Source organism: Aspergillus bombycis (genome assembly GCF_001792695.1).
Source record: "Aspergillus bombycis strain NRRL26010 chromosome Unknown contig00112, whole genome shotgun sequence".
Lineage (NCBI taxonomy): Eukaryota > Fungi > Ascomycota > Eurotiomycetes > Eurotiales > Aspergillaceae > Aspergillus > Aspergillus bombycis.
Genome location: NW_019170114.1, coordinates 100,516 through 116,588, shown reverse-complemented (window position 1 = coordinate 116,588; position 16,073 = coordinate 100,516). Strand labels below are relative to the sequence as shown.

General features: G+C 48.7%; 3 protein-coding genes across 3 annotated transcripts; 2 read left to right on the top strand and 1 right to left on the bottom strand.

Moving 5' to 3' along the window:
- Positions 1–77: 77 nt before the first annotated feature.
- ABOM_010284 (uncharacterized protein) lies at positions 78–400 on the top strand (the record flags this gene model as incomplete). The annotated part of the gene is made up of 2 exons (XM_022537412.1): positions 78–133; positions 202–400. 2 exons carry the CDS (start codon positions 78–80, stop codon positions 398–400), a joined length of 255 nt encoding a protein of 84 aa, XP_022385141.1.
- Positions 401–929: 529 nt separating this feature from the next.
- On the bottom strand, positions 930–6,382 carry csmB (putative chitin synthase; the record flags this gene model as incomplete). The annotated part of the gene is made up of 4 exons (XM_022537411.1): positions 930–1,027; positions 1,084–2,357; positions 2,413–6,021; positions 6,084–6,382. 4 exons carry the CDS (start codon positions 6,380–6,382, stop codon positions 930–932), a joined length of 5,280 nt encoding a protein of 1,759 aa, XP_022385145.1.
- A 3,646-nt stretch (positions 6,383–10,028) lies between these two features.
- chsE (chitin synthase class Va) lies at positions 10,029–15,784 on the top strand (the record flags this gene model as incomplete). Its single annotated transcript, XM_022537410.1, has 4 exons — positions 10,029–10,141; positions 10,202–10,390; positions 10,452–15,688; positions 15,753–15,784. The coding sequence occupies 4 exons, from the start codon at positions 10,029–10,031 to the stop codon at positions 15,782–15,784; spliced, it is 5,571 nt and encodes a 1,856-aa protein (XP_022385144.1).
- Positions 15,785–16,073: the final 289 nt, after the last annotated feature.

Here is a 16,073-nt window from a genome sequence, read left to right as displayed (position 1 = left end):
TTTCAAACCCCTCCCCCCCGCCTCCCTCACCAACCCTCCTGAAGCAGAATTCCGCCAAAGCCCTAACAACCCTCCCAATGGCCTGGCACACATTAAAGGATCGGCTATGTCACCGTCCAAACAACGCTGCTCTGTACGTCCAGCTACTATAACTCAGCTCCTCCTTTCTATTACAATGTTGCTGCTAATACTGCTACCAAGTCTGGCTATCATGAACCTGGCTGCGAATACCCTCGGGCGCTGGCTCGATCGGAATGTGGCGGACTGGTTGCATCACATTATGCTCGTTGTCAATTTCATCGTACTTGCCAGCATTGTGTTGAGAGAAGCGCGGCGGTCGACTGGTGATCAGACTGGTTCAGGTGAGAAGGAGGGTCTTGTTAATGCTGGGGAGGAGTAGGAGTTTGTCCTACATGGTTTGATTATGTGTCTGGAGTGAGTGAGAAGGGTGAAATGCTGGAGCCGAGTGAGCTTCTGCGTGGGAGCTCGTGACAATATGATAGGGTGCTTTGCTTTCTTCTTTCTTATATGTCATTGTGTAGATGAAGCTGTTGATCTACTGGATAGGATGGGAGTGTTTATGCTTTCTGGAATATATGATATATAGGATACCGAGGCAAAACTTCGTCGTGAATGGGCGTTGAGTATTCCAGATTTCTATCATCTACTATGTATAGTATAACACATGCATGTTGCAAGTTCATCGTTAGATGTTGTCCGACAACATATGCTCCATGTACAGGCTAACATCCCGAGTACATTCCAACTCTCATAAACAACTATTACACTCGTTCAAATTTCGCTGAATGCTTCAGATCATCCCAAAACGCCATGCATGCCAAACCGAAATATCAACATTTTCCCGCACGAATATATGTATTAAGGTACCGGGGGTAAGATCAAACAAGGAATAAAGAAACTCTACAACTTTACATATTTGCCAGTTCCTGGTCAATCTGGCGATCGAGGAATGCTCGCTTGTCTCCGGTCAACGTCGCTTGAAGCCGCTGCTCGACCAATGCACGAACTGTGATGGTTTCAGTTAGCATGTATCTCATACCACGGCTGCGTTCAGTTGCTCACCTTGCTTCTTCGTTACCGTGTCCAAGTCTACTTCGGCCAGACAGCTACGGATAGCATCCGTAATGGCCATTTCATCAGGCCCACCACTTCCGCGGAAGTCAAACGCACTTTGAGGCCGGGAGGTATAACCACCTACTGGGCTCCGAGAGTTTGGCCGGGGAACCCCCAGGAGATTGTCAGTGCTCTGCATGAGTCCCACGCTATGCCGGTTTGATGGATCCTGGAACTGGCTGAGATTTCCAACCGACAGGTTTCGAGACTGGTGCCCTGGCTGAAGCGGCATATCGGTATACCGACTAAAGCTGGACAGGTGCGAATGCCTGTTGCCTGGGATATTGCCGCCGAACGGGGCGGGCGACTGCGGCGGCATGTAAGGGCTACCATTCCGGCCTGCTCCTGGAAATCCGGTTAAGATCGTGGATGCAGGCTTGACCGAGGAATACTGCGAATGCATATCATCCATTTCCATGCCCATATCTCCATATTGACCTCCGTAGAATTTCTCCTGGCTCATGCTATAATCCCCACGGCGGCCCGGCAGATTATTGGCAAGAGCGTAATCGTCCCAGCGCTGGAGAGGAATACTGCGGGGGTCAAATGGTTCGTCTTCTACCGCAACAACCCGCTTGGATCCCTTCTCCCCAAGGACAACACGAGTGTTACCCCAGCTGAAGTCGTCTTGCTTCCAGAATGAATACATCGGTAAAACGAAGCTGTAGATCGGATAGGCAAGGATATAAATGATCATCCAACCGATATGCTGCCACTGCCGTTTCACAATGAAGATGATCGCCTGAAGGCCGTACACACCAGCCAAGATGGCGATAGATATGATTGGAATTGGTCCACCGCTGGCGACACTGTAGATTAAGTAACCCAAGTAAACGCAGGTGGCTGGCAGGATGATGGTTCCGAGAAGGTCGACCAATACGACAAAGCGCATACTGAAGCAGCAGAAGCCGCACAGGTCTTTCAGGGCAGCCAGTTCCACCAGGTTATGGATAGTCGAGTTGATCCAGCGACGTCGCTGAGACAGAAGGACAGAGAACGTCTCGGGGGCAGCAGTGCTAGCGTAGGCATCCGGGATGAATTTGTAGGACATGGTAGGGAAGTGCTTCGTCATCAATGTAGTCAAGTAACGATCCTCACCCAAAGAAAGCAAGTTTTTCTTGTGCAGCGTGTCAACGTCATTGTCTGCGTATTCTTGGATAACCTTGTCTGATATGATCAAGGGCCGGCCTTTGTCCGCCGTCCGCAAGCGATACATGCAGAAACTGTCCGAGTCAGCATCTTCGTGGTAAATATTGCATGGATATATGGTATACTTACCACCCAGGAAGACAGGTTACACTGCCAAAGAGGGACTCGAATGCTTTTGAGAGATGATGAGAAATGTAGTACTCATAAACCTGGATCATGGTCCACCAGCTTCGTTCCTCATTCTGCAAACTTGTCTCACCGCAGATACCGGCAATGCGAGCATCATTGGCACAGGCAGCGACAAGGCGATTAAGTGAATCTTCTCGGACACTTGTATCCGCATCCACCATCAGGCAGTATTCATAGAGCTCAGGGTCAACGCCAATCACATTGTTGATCTGATGGAAAATCTCCAGCTCAAGAGGCGACATTGGGGCGCGATGGTGTACGCGATTGAGGAAGTTCATGATTTGAATCTGAGAGTCACGCTTACCCCTGTTTCCGGGCTTGGACTTGCTTTGCTCTGACTCTTTGCCGACCTTCACGACAACGATGTAGGGAACAACATTCCCTTCGTACTCATAAAGTCCGGAATAAACCTTTCCATAGTTGAGCTGATCACTGCCTTGTCCAACCGACTTGAACGGTAAAGCAGGAGGGTCGATCTTGGGATCTACTCCCAGAATGTCCAGAACGATCTTGGGCGTTGGGCGGTCGTTACCGCCACCGACAATCATACCGTCACAGATGACATAAATCAGTTTCCTCTTGTTATCATACTGAAGAGCAGTCAATGAATCAAGGCCTTGTCGCAATGAATCCTCGCCCTCGGTGTACGCTGGCACCAAGCAGATGACGAACTTGTCCTGCGGGGCAGGTCGACGTTTGGATCCTAGCTGGAGAGCAGCAAGGAACTTGACAAGAATGACCGCACAAATGAGACACGTGAATGCCAGCAGGATGTAATTGTTGACTTGGCATTTCGCACTATCACGGAAATCGACTTTACCTTTATAGAACACGTAATCGAGACAAGTTTGCGCTTTGGTGGCATTCTCACTGTTAGGCCATCTGTCCGTTACGTCGGTGCCTGGATAATTCTTGAAGAGCTCCGTGATACTGCTTGGCAGGAAGTCGTAACTGTCTATGTTGTTCATCTGCTTGAGGGTATAGAAATAGTCCGTCAAATCATATATGCTTTGGTCCTTGATGACCCAGTACCGTGAACTGCTATCTGCTTGTTTTGACACAGCACTCCGCTTCCATACAAGGGAACCCTTATAGTACTCGTCAATCTTTGGTAAAAAGACATCTTCGTACCAGGTGATTTTGTGCAGTTTCGTGTTCGGATCCGTCTGTGCGAGAGGGCCACAGCTGTGCTTGGCATTTGAATACAACACCGCGTTTGTGTCGTTGTTTCTCAGCGTGATAGACTCATCGGTCACAAAGTCACCACAGAGACGAGTAAGCGGAGGAGGGAAATAGGCATCCATATTTTCACCCATGAAAGGCTCCATGTTGGATGTCGTCGTCTCAATGCTTGTATCACTGTGTTGGATCTTCCAGAACTTGCTGATGTCGTAGACTTTGCCGTGGATACTGACGTAAAAGTCATTATTCCCTTGATGATAACTAACCTCCTTCTCGTTCCAGACTTTATCCTTGTTTGGACAGAGCAAGTTACCGAATGCGATGATATAGAAGCAGACAATAGCGTTAAAGAGAAGAATGAGCAACACGAGGACGAGCTTTTCTCTCCACGCCATCCGCACATCTGGACGCTTCATTCGGCCCACGAAGCGAAGGACGAACGATGGAATCCAGAAAGTCAAGGCCCAGACAAAGCCAGTCCAGACACGTCGACCGAGAGTAATCTCTTTTTTCTCAATATGTTTGGGGTCGGCATACTCAGGATCAAGCTCGCCTAAGTAACGGCCGTCCTCGTCATAGAATGGGTTGTCATACTTCTTATCATCTCCCTTTGAGCCTAAGCCATAGTCACCGCCCGTGTGCAAGGTACGCGGAGCGCTGGGCGCAATTGACTTGGCACCGCCAGCCACACTGGGAACCAGTGTACTTTGTCTGTTGAGCAGATTATCGCGGCTCCCTAGAAGGCTGGTAGATTCTGCGATGGGAGGCACTGTGTAATGTGGAACGCCAGGGTCAAGCATGCCGCTTCCATACATGAAAGGGCTTGCTGCTGGTGGCTCTTCAGGCTTTAGATCGAGCATTGTCTCTGCTTCCCACCACGCATTTTCTCTGACCCAGATTCGCTGGTGGCCAACCACGGTATCGCCGTTGGTCCAACCCCTTTCAACCAACCAGTTCTCAACACCGTCCTTTCCTTCCCCACACCCTAGTCGGAAGTATCTACCGATAAATTCATCCACGTCAAAGTCGGCTGTGAAATCGATCTGTTTGAGGCGACGGTTTGCCCACTCAGCGAGTCGCCATTCCCGTAGTTGACGGGAAACGGCGCTCGCGGACCAAGTCGCAGTCGGCATAACAGGGTTCAGATTTTCGGGTAAGTCATCGGTGGGATGAATAGAGATATGATGCCAAACACGGCTGCTGCCTAGTGTGGCAGGCAAATCGAATCGGCCTTTCTTACCTAATGTGATTCCTTCGGATTCAGCGGTAAACAGAATCTGTCGAAGAAACGAGTCTGTTTCAACTTCAAGCCCAACTTTCTCTAGGACTTCATGTCTCTTGTCCAGTTCATACTCCCGTTCGCGCCACGTAGGGCCAGTGGATATTCCCAGATCGACTTCAACCTGGGCAATCGCTGCAGTCATGTCATTAAGGACAGCCGGGCCAGCTGGAGGAACGACGACCCCGTCCTCTTTCATTTCTGCGTTGATTCCCAAGGTATCGTCAAATACCCCCCTCATAGCGACAGCTTTCCCCAGCGCAGGCCTAGGCAGATCAACCACAGTGATGCTTACCGTATCGTCGTCGGACCACTGAGCTGGCTGTCCCGAGCCACGACTGCTATCATCTAAGCTCGCCTGAAGCTGGCTCGCAATAGCTTCATTAGCTTTTCCGATCACCCAATCAACCAAAGCCTCGTATATTCCAGAAATCAACACCTCTCTCTCGTCGGTAGAGCATTTGTGTAGAAGAACTTCAGGGTCTATGCCCAGTAAACCACCAACATCTTCACACGCCTCCTCCAGGTCTTCCTGGTCAACGAGGAAGCCAGCCGCATTACCAAGCTTGAGCAACCCTGTAAGTACTGACAAAAGATCTCGTTGAGCTGCACCTTTGATGCCGATGGCCTTGAGAGCAGATCTAAAGTCTTCGGCAGCGGCAGCGTCGTCGGCAGTAGGAAGATATGATGGGGGTGTATATGTACCCGACTTGCGGAGCAGAGCGTAGGAAGAAGCGTCTTTCAGGTCCAAGAACTCCCGCTCGGCTGGTGTCGATGCAGCCGTTAAGAGATAGTAGAACACGTCGAAGGCGCGATACCCCGGCTCAGAAGGAATGTCGAGGAATCCTTTGCGGACATTGATCCCTGAAGTCGAAAGTGCTAGAGATAGCCCGGTGATGTCGCCCTTGAGGGTCAAGGTGTAGCAAGCCGAAAGCGCGGAATAGAGTGAGTATGAAGGGTTGAAGGTGGTTACAGCCGTCAAAAAGGGACGGAGAGCGGCCAACGCAGTGAAGGCGATACTAGGAGTGGACAAAGGTAGTGTTGCTAGGAATGGCTCTAAAACGGATGGTGCTGAGTGGTGAGTAGAACTGGTTATGATTGAATGTCAGTTGGCCTTTCAATACTGCTGGATCTCAGGATGAGCGCTAACCATAAAACGATACAACCGTCCTCTGCTCTTCTCCTTGCGTGCTCCCAAGCTCTGACTGCTAGTTCGCGATCTATTGTAGGCCCGGTATGGCCTTCTGGGGTTGCTTGCGTTGCAGTAAGCAATGTATTCACGACTAGACTGGTTCCCGCATCGAGTTGGTAGGGCTGTCCGGTCGTATAATGCGCATGCAACGCATTTAGCAACGTCGTCGTCGACACTTGCCCACCTGACTGGGGCGCTCGGCCGCCGGTGGAGAAAGCAGCCGAATGGCTGGAATAGACTGAATAGCGATTTGACATCGTTGTGCAACCCCGAGGTTAATCGGCGGTCTATCACCGATATGTTCTCGTAATGAACGCCAATCAAGCGATGGAAAGAACGACGAACCGAGATCTATACGTTCAGAGCATGAAACTACAACCTTCCCGTCTTCAGTTCTCTCTTCACCACTAAGCGAAGGATACAGGCATGCGTACAGGGTCCTAGTGTCGCTGCGGCCGTGAGCCCGAATGGAGGATATGCGAGCACAGTCTGAGCGGGAAGCTTTGAATAGTAGATTCAGAAGCTGTGATTGTTAGAAATGATGATGTAGTATTCTTCAGGTGCTGAAGCGAGTGACGGGAATGCGGATGAACAGCGAGTGTTGGGCAAAGCGACGTTTGTAAAGCCCGGAGATTATAATTACAACCGATGATGCGAAGCGAAGGGCTAACGATTCGGTTATCAAAAGAAAAGAAAGAAAAAGTAATAAGATAGGAAGATCAAACACACTCGAAAGCACTACTCCCGTAACGAAGGAAAAATCAAGCAAGAGGAATCCAAACAACAACAACAGAGGCGGACAATTGGGAGGTGGATAGAATAGGAAGAAGCAGACAGAAAGAAGAGAACGAAACGATCACCTGTGATGCGAGTTTGTTGCCAGCCAGCCTAAGGTAAGTTGTCGTCCCAGAAGCTTAACTGGATATGGGTTGGTACTGCCGGTACGAGCATACGAAAATTACCTCAGTTTCCATTTGCTCGGTGCGTTGTTGTTTCAAGGCAAACCCCCCTTCGCTTGTTTTTAATTGGCAATTCTGATTGACGGCCTTGAAAGTGCAGAGTGCAAAAAAAAGAAAAAAAAATGGAGTACTCCGTCGTGCTGTCCCCACTACTGATAGTAGCTAACATTTAGTCCGTAAATCATATCTGGTATTTGGGTCATAACAATGGGCAATTCTTCCCCCTTTCCTCGGTGCATTCTGTTCGGAATCGGGCTTAGGATCTGTTGAGAAAGGAAATTTTCAAATCATATGATACATAGTCGTCGTTGTGTAATATTCAATTTACATATGATTTTCTTTTCTTTTTTTTTTGTGTGTATCTGATTGCTTGAGTGGGTTTGTTTACTTTTTTTTTTTCCTTTTTCTTGTTTCTTTTTTCCTTTCGGTTCCCCTCTCAAACCTGTCAGGTGGCGTGCATCAGGACTTTTTGTCTTGGCCAATGGCGGTAGCGAGGAGAGTCAGATCCATGGCCCTAGACCCTTGGAGACTCCCATAGCTAAAAATGGCACACTCTGTCTCACCCGCACTCCGTGGCCACCAGACTTCCGTATCGAATATCGTAAAGATTGGGTCAACAGACCTTGCTGAAGACACCCGTGTTTCAGTCAAAGCCAATCAAGGTTATCTTGCTCCGATACAATTTTTCTATTCCAGGCGTGTCCGAGTTGTCATATGTTTAGTTCCTACTAGTAAGTCCAGTAGTATCCAGAATCATGCAGCATGCATCTGGCACTGGCCGCCTTAACGGCGTTGTTATTTTTATACCAAGTCAGATCATTGCGCCTCTTTCAAGGCAATTGTGGCGGCTCTAGTCATTGTTTTCTGCAAAACATCCACTGTACAGACTACATGCGACCTATGTATCTCGGTAGTATTAGTTGGTCACTAGTGAGTCTTGTAAAGCCTATAGAGGTTAGTATTAGAAGTTTAGGAGGTATGTGCTGGTGCTGAGGACAATCCGACCGTGTCCACTGATCAATATGAGCTGCCCCTCTATACAAGAAACGTAGTCTACTCTGGAGTACACAATATATTAGGGATCACATTGAAGGGCCACGATGATCATAACCATTTCCATAAAAACCTGAAAGCGAAAATTTTCAGGATACATTCCATTATCTTCCACTGTGAATTGCAAAACATGATAATGGAACCAGAACCAGCCAAAGGGGCCCTAGTTTCAGACCTTTCCCTATCAGGACAAGTCAATCGAATGATCCGACCCACCCAGACTTAAATTGATTTTCTTTCTTTTCCTTTTCGCGCTCTTTCCCCTAAACCCCTCAGGGTCTGGTCCCTTTTCTTGATTGTAACCTATAAAGGAGACGACTTACTAACTATGGAGGGAAAACCTCCTATATTGCAGGTGATCGATGCATTTATTGATTAATATATATTTATAGTGCCTCCTTTACGGAATGGATGAACTTTAAAAAAAAGAAAGGAAAAGGTTTTGCATACCGTAATGCTCAAGGGATATCTAGCGCGCCCCCTGAAGTCGTTCGGTAACCTGTCAAGAGCATGTGGCGTTAACCATGGGAAGAACTGATGTAAACTACGGTGGTCCCGTACGGCTGGTATCTTGAATCAACCAAGGTATGGAAATCGGGGAGCCGAAACTGTAATTCGTGCGAGGTGTAATCATTTTGTTCATATCTTCCCAAGGTTCAGGGCACATCGTGCCGTGTAGTACCAGGATATTGTCCATCAGGACCTACCTGCTTCGGTATGATGTTCATATACACGCACTCTGAATAATTGGAAGGAGGGGAACGGGTAAAGTTCAAGGTTCGGCCGACTGGGTTCACCAAACTCCACTGTAGTCTGAGTGGTCGGATCAAAGACGCTGCGTCCACTTGGCCTCGGTTGTTGGGGGGAACCTCTGAAAATAATAACAATCTGATCCGCTCACTCAATCTACGTCGGACAGGATACAGATTAATGCTGATGAATTCCTGACTCGAGATGGCCAATCCGAGTATTTATATCATCGGGTGCTGATCCGACTAGTAAATTTGATTTTCTTTTTCTTTCTTTTTTTTTTTTTTCTTTAAATTGTTTGATACAGGCATACCTAAGGTATCGAACCAAGTAAAACCGAGTAATTTGAAAAACCACAATTCAAGACAAGTGTGGCCCACCGAGTAACCTACCCAAGCAAGCATCTGATGGTAACAGATCCATTCAATACCACACTTACCCAGTTCAAGTAACTGCCACTAGTAGTTTTGGTTCACTCTTTCTTTTCCCCAGAAGCTGTTCATATCGTTTGTTTCTTTTCTCCCGAAAAGCTCATCTCTGTTGAATTGCTCATTCTGTTTTGCTTTTGTGCATTTTGTATCTTTCTTCAATTATCTCCGTTTCCCTTCCTCTGTTTCGGTTGATCCTTCTTTTTCCTGATTGGATTTGAATATCCTCCCAGAGTAATAATCATAATCACAGCGTGTTCAACCATCGTTCCCATCCGCCTGCAAGTCATTCTCCAGATACAATCGCTACACTTCTCTTCACACCACTCTCGCTTCGAAACTCGCCAGCTGTTCATCTCGTATTCATTGCGCCAAAGTTCCGCAGAAAATCAACGAGCCGCGTGCTGTTTGAGGATCCGTTTGCCATCTTCACAAGCAATGTGCCTATCGTTTCTCTATTGATAAGACATATTCTCCATTCCAGGGCGTTGCAACATTCCAAGCCATCCAACACCTCATCTAAATCAGCATAACTGAGCGGCCCTATCCAGTTCGAGACCACGCCGGGCAAGATCGCTTTCTGGAATTTTTTTCTTTCCAATTCTCCTTCGCCGGGGTCTTTACCGATCTTTCGTAAGACGCCCATACCGATTGCTACTGTCGTGACCGGTGCTTAAGTACCCCCAGCGTCGAGGCTTCGAGCCATTGATAATATGGTTGGGCCTTCGCCAGCTGGGACAGTTCCGTCCCATGCGCAGTCGTCGCTACCCTCGTTACCAGCTCATCTGCAATCAGACACGCATTTGACTGCTCATTTAGCTAGCCGGTATGGTATCGCAATCCACTGTTTCTCCATGTTTGACTAACGTGGTGGCTTTTCTTCTAGGTTCCATGTCGGCTTACCTACAGCTCGCCTGTCTTCTCAGGCTTTAATCAGTCTTAACACATACACTTCATCTTCAAAGGGCCCTGATGGCGGCAAAGAGGGCAGTGCCATGGGCGAGGCGGAAGACCTCGCCCGCCGTGCCTTCACTCGCCTGGGTGCCCGCGGAGAGAACCAGGCCATTGTCTTTCTGTAAGCGCATTCTGGGAATACACACATCTATACGGTCTGGTTTCTAATTGACGATTTGTAGCGGGGAGAGCGGGGCTGGAAAAACTACCATTCGAGCGCATGTGTTGTCGTCGTTTCTCTCGTTCTCAAAAACACCCTTGTCGTCAAAACTGTCGTATGCCTCCTTTATCTTTGATACATTGACAACGACCAAGTCTTTGACCACACCCACGGCATCGAAGGCGGGGCTTTTCTTGGAACTACAGTATGACGGCTCGTCGTCGGTCAACCCAACGCTGATCGGTGGTAAAATCATCGACCACAGACTCGAACGCAGCCGTATTGCGTCAGTCCCCACAGGTGAAAGAAGCTTCCATGTCCTCTACTATCTCTTAGCTGGGACAAGTGCGGCAGAAAAGAGTCACTTGGGCTTTGATAACTCTATCCACGTTTCCACGAGTGCCGGCAAGCTTTCATCCGCATCGATAGGTCACAAGAGGTGGAGATATCTGGGCCATCCAACTCAGCTCAAGGTAGGCATCAATGATGCGGAGGGCTTTCAACATTTCAAGACAGCACTCAGGAAGCTCGAGTTCCCCCGCAGTGAGATAGCCGAGATTTGTCAAATTCTTGCTGCTATCCTTCATATCGGCCAACTAGACTTTGCCAGCGGACAAGCTACTTTGACATCGGCAGAGGAGTCTGGCGGCTATTCACACGAGGGTGGGGAGACTGTTACGGTAGTGAAGAATAAGGATGTCCTGTCCAGCGTCGCCGCATTCTTGGGTCTTGGAGTTGATGAACTTGAGAATAGTTTTAGTTATCGGACTAAGACCATCCACCGGGAGCGCGTCACGGTGATGCTGGACCCCAAGGGTGCCCGGCAAAACGCTGATGAACTTGCGCGCACTATTTACTCCTTACTAGTGGCTTATATTCTCGAGACTGTCAACCAGAGAATATGCGCTGCGGAGGATAGCGTTGCCAACACCGTGTCTATTGTTGATTTCCCTGGTTTCTCCCAGGCATGCTCAACTGGATCCACACTGGATCAGCTTCTTAGCAATGCAGCCACCGAATCGCTGTACAATTTCTGCCTGCAGTCCTTCTTCGACCGCAAGGCTGATATGTTAGAACGCGAAGAAGTTGTAGTTCCTGCGACAAGCTACTTTGACAATACTGATGCTGTCCGTGGGCTGTTGAAACATGGCAATGGGCTTCTCAGCATTCTCGATGATCAAACTAGGCGCGGTAGAACGGAAGCTCAATTCGCCGAGTCGTTAAAGAAACGGTTCGAAAACAAAAACCCGGCTATTGTTGTCGGAAGCTCAGGGTCTACTCACGGAACCGGATATGTCTCGCAGCAAGCCCGCTCGGCATTTACTGTGAAGCATTTCGCTGGTGAAGTTGATTACTCCATCTCCGGTCTACTTGAGGAAAATGGAGAAGTTATCTCCGGTGACCTGATGAACTTGATGAAGTCCACCAGAAGCGACTTCGTGAGAGAGCTCTTCGGACAAGAAGCACTACAGACAGTGACCCACCCAAAGGAGAAGACCGCTATTATGCAGGCTCAGGTAAGCTCAAAGCCCTTGAGAATGCCTAGCATGGCAAGGCGGAAGGCCGGCCCAGCATCTCGTCTTACTTTCGATGCACCCACGGCGGAAGAACCCGAAGACTATGAGAGCTATGGGGGCAGTACAGCGAAAAGCTCTGGAAGGCGAAAGAGCGCGATGTCTATGACCGGCATTCAGGGTGCTGCCGGACAATTCCTTTCCTCGCTTGAAATCGTCAATAAATGCCTCAGCTCCCCTATGTTGAATCCATACTTCGTGTTTTGTTTAAAGCCAAACGACCGGCGAATTGCGAATCAATTTGACAGCAAGTGTGTGCGAGCTCAGGTGCAAACTTTTGGCATCGCTGAGATTAGCCAACGCCTAAGGAACGCGGATTTCAGCGTTTTCCTTCCCTTTGAGGAATTCCTTGGTTTAGCTGAGATAGGCAACGTCGTGGTGGGAAGCGATAAAGAAAAGTCAGAGGTTGTGCTAGATGAGAAGCGGTGGCCAGGTAATGAAGCCCGTGTTGGCAGCACGGGTGTCTTCCTGAGTGAACGCTGCTGGGCAGACCTCGCAAAGGTAGGCGAGCGTGTCATTCCTGTCTACCACGCCGAAGGCTCGGAAGAAAGTGATGGCCTCCTTCACCCACGTGCCGCCGCGTATGGGGATTCCAAAGTTCGTCTTCTCAACCCGGCAGACCAGTCTCCCGGCAACTTCATATACGGCGATGAAAACAAGCAAGGATACTTCGGAAGTCGCGATCTTGATGGGCGATCTGACACCGGTGGCTCTGGCCTAAACTCGGGTGATATGTTCCACAACCTCGAGACAAGAGAGCAGATGTTGGAAAAAGGGAATGAGAAAAAAATGGAAGAGGTGGACGAAGTACCCGTTTCGAGTAGTCGCAAACGCTGGATGGCAATCGTCTGGTTGCTTACATTCTACATTCCAGACTTCGCCATCAGAATATTTGGCCGGATGAAACGCAAAGACGTACGAACTGCTTGGCGTGAGAAGTTAGCGATCAACTTGATTATTTGGTTCAGTTGTGCCGTTGCCATTTTCATGATCGTCGCCTTCCCCGGTTTGGTATGTCCGACACAGCATGTGTATTCAGCTGCGGAATTGTCTTCTCATAACGGCAAAGACGGCCACAACTCTTTCATTGCCATTCGCGGTGTGGTTTTTGACCTTGATAAATTCATGCCCCGACATTATCCCGATATTGTGCCGCAATCGTCTTTGAAGAGATATGCCGGCATTGATGCTACCGGTCTCTTCCCTGTACAAGTGTCAGCATTATGCCAAGGTAAGGATGGGTCAATCGATCCCACTGTTCTTCTAGATTACACCCCTACGAACATCTCCGGATCAGCGACGACCATAAGCTCAGGAGATGTCAACGCAAAATACCACGATTTCCGCTTCTACACCAACGACTCCCGTCCAGATTGGTTCGCAGAGCAGATGAAACAACTGAGGGCGACCTATCTGAAAGGATATATTGGTTATACTCCACAATACATCTCCACGTTGGCCAAAAAGTCCCAGAACATCGGAAGCATAGACGGAAAGGTCTACGATTTGACAACTTATATAAGTGGAGGTCGACGGGTGGCAGCTCCTCCCGGAAAAGAAGTCCCAGCTAATGTCGACCGGGAGTTTATGGATCCTTTAGTGGTGTCGCTCTTCCAAGATCTTCCCGGACAGGACCTGAGTAAACACTGGGAACAGCTGCAGATAGATGCAGGCATGCGTGATCGCATGCAGATGTGTCTGGATAACCTTTTCTTCGTCGGCAAGGTCGATACGCGTAATTCAGCCCAATGCCAGTTTGCGCGTTACTTCATCCTTGCAATCTCAATCTTGATTTGCTCGGTTGTCATCTTCAAATTTGCTGCCGCTTTACAATTTGGCAAGAAAAACGTCCCCGAAAATCTTGATAAGTTCATCATTTGTCAAGTACCGGCTTACACTGAAGATGAGGAGTCCCTTCGCCGTGCAATGGATTCTATGGCCCGCATGCAGTATGACGACAAGCGTAAACTGCTTGTTGTCATCTGTGATGGCATGATTATTGGACAAGGAAACGATCGACCTACTCCACGGATCGTATTGGATATTCTGGGCGTTCCCGAATCAGTGGATCCAGAGCCCCTCAGCTTTGAGAGTTTGGGCGAAGGCATGAAGCAGCACAACATGGGTAAGATCTATTCTGGTCTATATGAGGTGCAGGGACATATCGTTCCTTTCCTTGTTGTCGTTAAAGTCGGAAAGCCTTCTGAAGTCTCACGACCTGGTAACCGTGGGAAACGTGACTCTCAGATGGTACTCATGCGCTTCTTGAACCGCGTGCATTACAACCTCCCCATGAGTCCTATGGAACTGGAAATGTACCACCAAATTCGTAACATTATTGGCGTCAATCCCACGTTCTACGAGTTCATTCTGCAAGTCGACGCTGATACGGTGGTTGCGCCCGATTCAGGAACACGATTTGTTGCTTCTTGCCTAGCCGACACGCGTATTATAGGTATCTGTGGCGAAACAGGCCTAACAAATGCTAAGCATTCAGCGGTGACAATGATCCAAGTTTACGAATACTTCATATCCCACAATCTGATCAAGGCTTTCGAAAGTCTTTTTGGATCAGTCACATGCTTGCCGGGCTGCTTCACCATGTACCGTATTCGCTCTGCAGAAACCGCAAAACCGCTTTTCGTTAGCAAGGAGGTCGTGGAAGCCTACTCGGAAATTCGTGTCGACACACTCCATATGAAGAACCTGCTACACCTGGGTGAGGATCGGTACTTGACAACCCTTCTCCTCAAGCATCATCCTAGTTTCAAGACGAAGTTCCTTTTTGCAGCCAAGGCCTGGACAATCGCACCTGAAAGCTTCGCAGTCTTCTTATCGCAACGTCGTAGATGGATCAACTCAACCGTCCACAATTTAATTGAACTGATCCCTCTTCAGCAGCTCTGTGGTTTCTGTTGCTTTAGTATGAGATTCATTGTCTTCGTTGACCTTCTCAGTACCTGCATCCAACCTGTCTCGCTCGCCTATATCATCTACTTGATTGTCTGGCTTGCCAGAGATTCATCCACCATTCCATGGACGTCTTTTGTTCTCATCGCAGCGATCTATGGTCTTCAGGCCCTCATCTTCATCTTCCGTCGCAAGTGGGAAATGATTGGATGGATGATCGTGTACCTCCTGGCCATGCCTATCTTCTCCGTGGCCCTGCCGTTCTACTCGTTCTGGCATATGGACGACTTTTCTTGGGGAAACACTCGTGTTATCACTGGAGAACAGGGTCGCAAAGTTGTCATTTCAGATGAAGGAAAGTTCGACCCAGCCTCCATTCCGAAGAAGAGATGGGAGGAGTATCAAGCGGAGCTCTGGGAGGCTCAGACGTCACGAGACGATCGCTCAGAAGTTTCAGGCTTCTCCTATGGTACTAAATCGTATCACCCTGCGCAGTCCGAATACGGGTTCCCTGGAGCTAGACCAGTGTCTCAGTTCGATCTCCCTCGCTATGGGTCCAGGATGTCTCTGGCTCCTTCCGAGATGATGAGCCGCCATATGGATATGGAGATGGAAGATCTATCGCATCTGCCTGGCGACGATGCCATTCTCGCGGAAATCCGTGAGATCCTGCGGTCAGCCGATCTAATGACCGTGACGAAGAAGAGTATCAAACAAGAGCTGGAGAGACGTTTTGGTGTGAATCTCGATGCCAAGCGTCCATATATCAACTCAGGTAAGAATTTTTCCCCGCTAAGATATTACAACAGAACCTTACTAACTGTGTGTGATCCCTGTAGCCACCGAAGCTATTCTATCGGGCGCGCTCTAATCTGAGAGCCAAGCTCGATGTTTGTCGCATGGAAGACTGTCACCTTTTTCGCGGTGTAAAAATTTTTTTACCTGATATAATATTCGCATATCTAGTGTCCCAACTTATAAACTCGCAGCTGTCATGGTTTGTCTACAGCTTCGTATTTTTGGCCTTCCCGACACCTATCTATGATGTCCATGACTATCTCATCATTACCGCACCAGCTTTTGTTTGATGTCTTTCTTTCATGACAATCACTCGACGCCTTTCGGGATGCATTGCCAGCGCTTTGTTTAGACTTGACGGA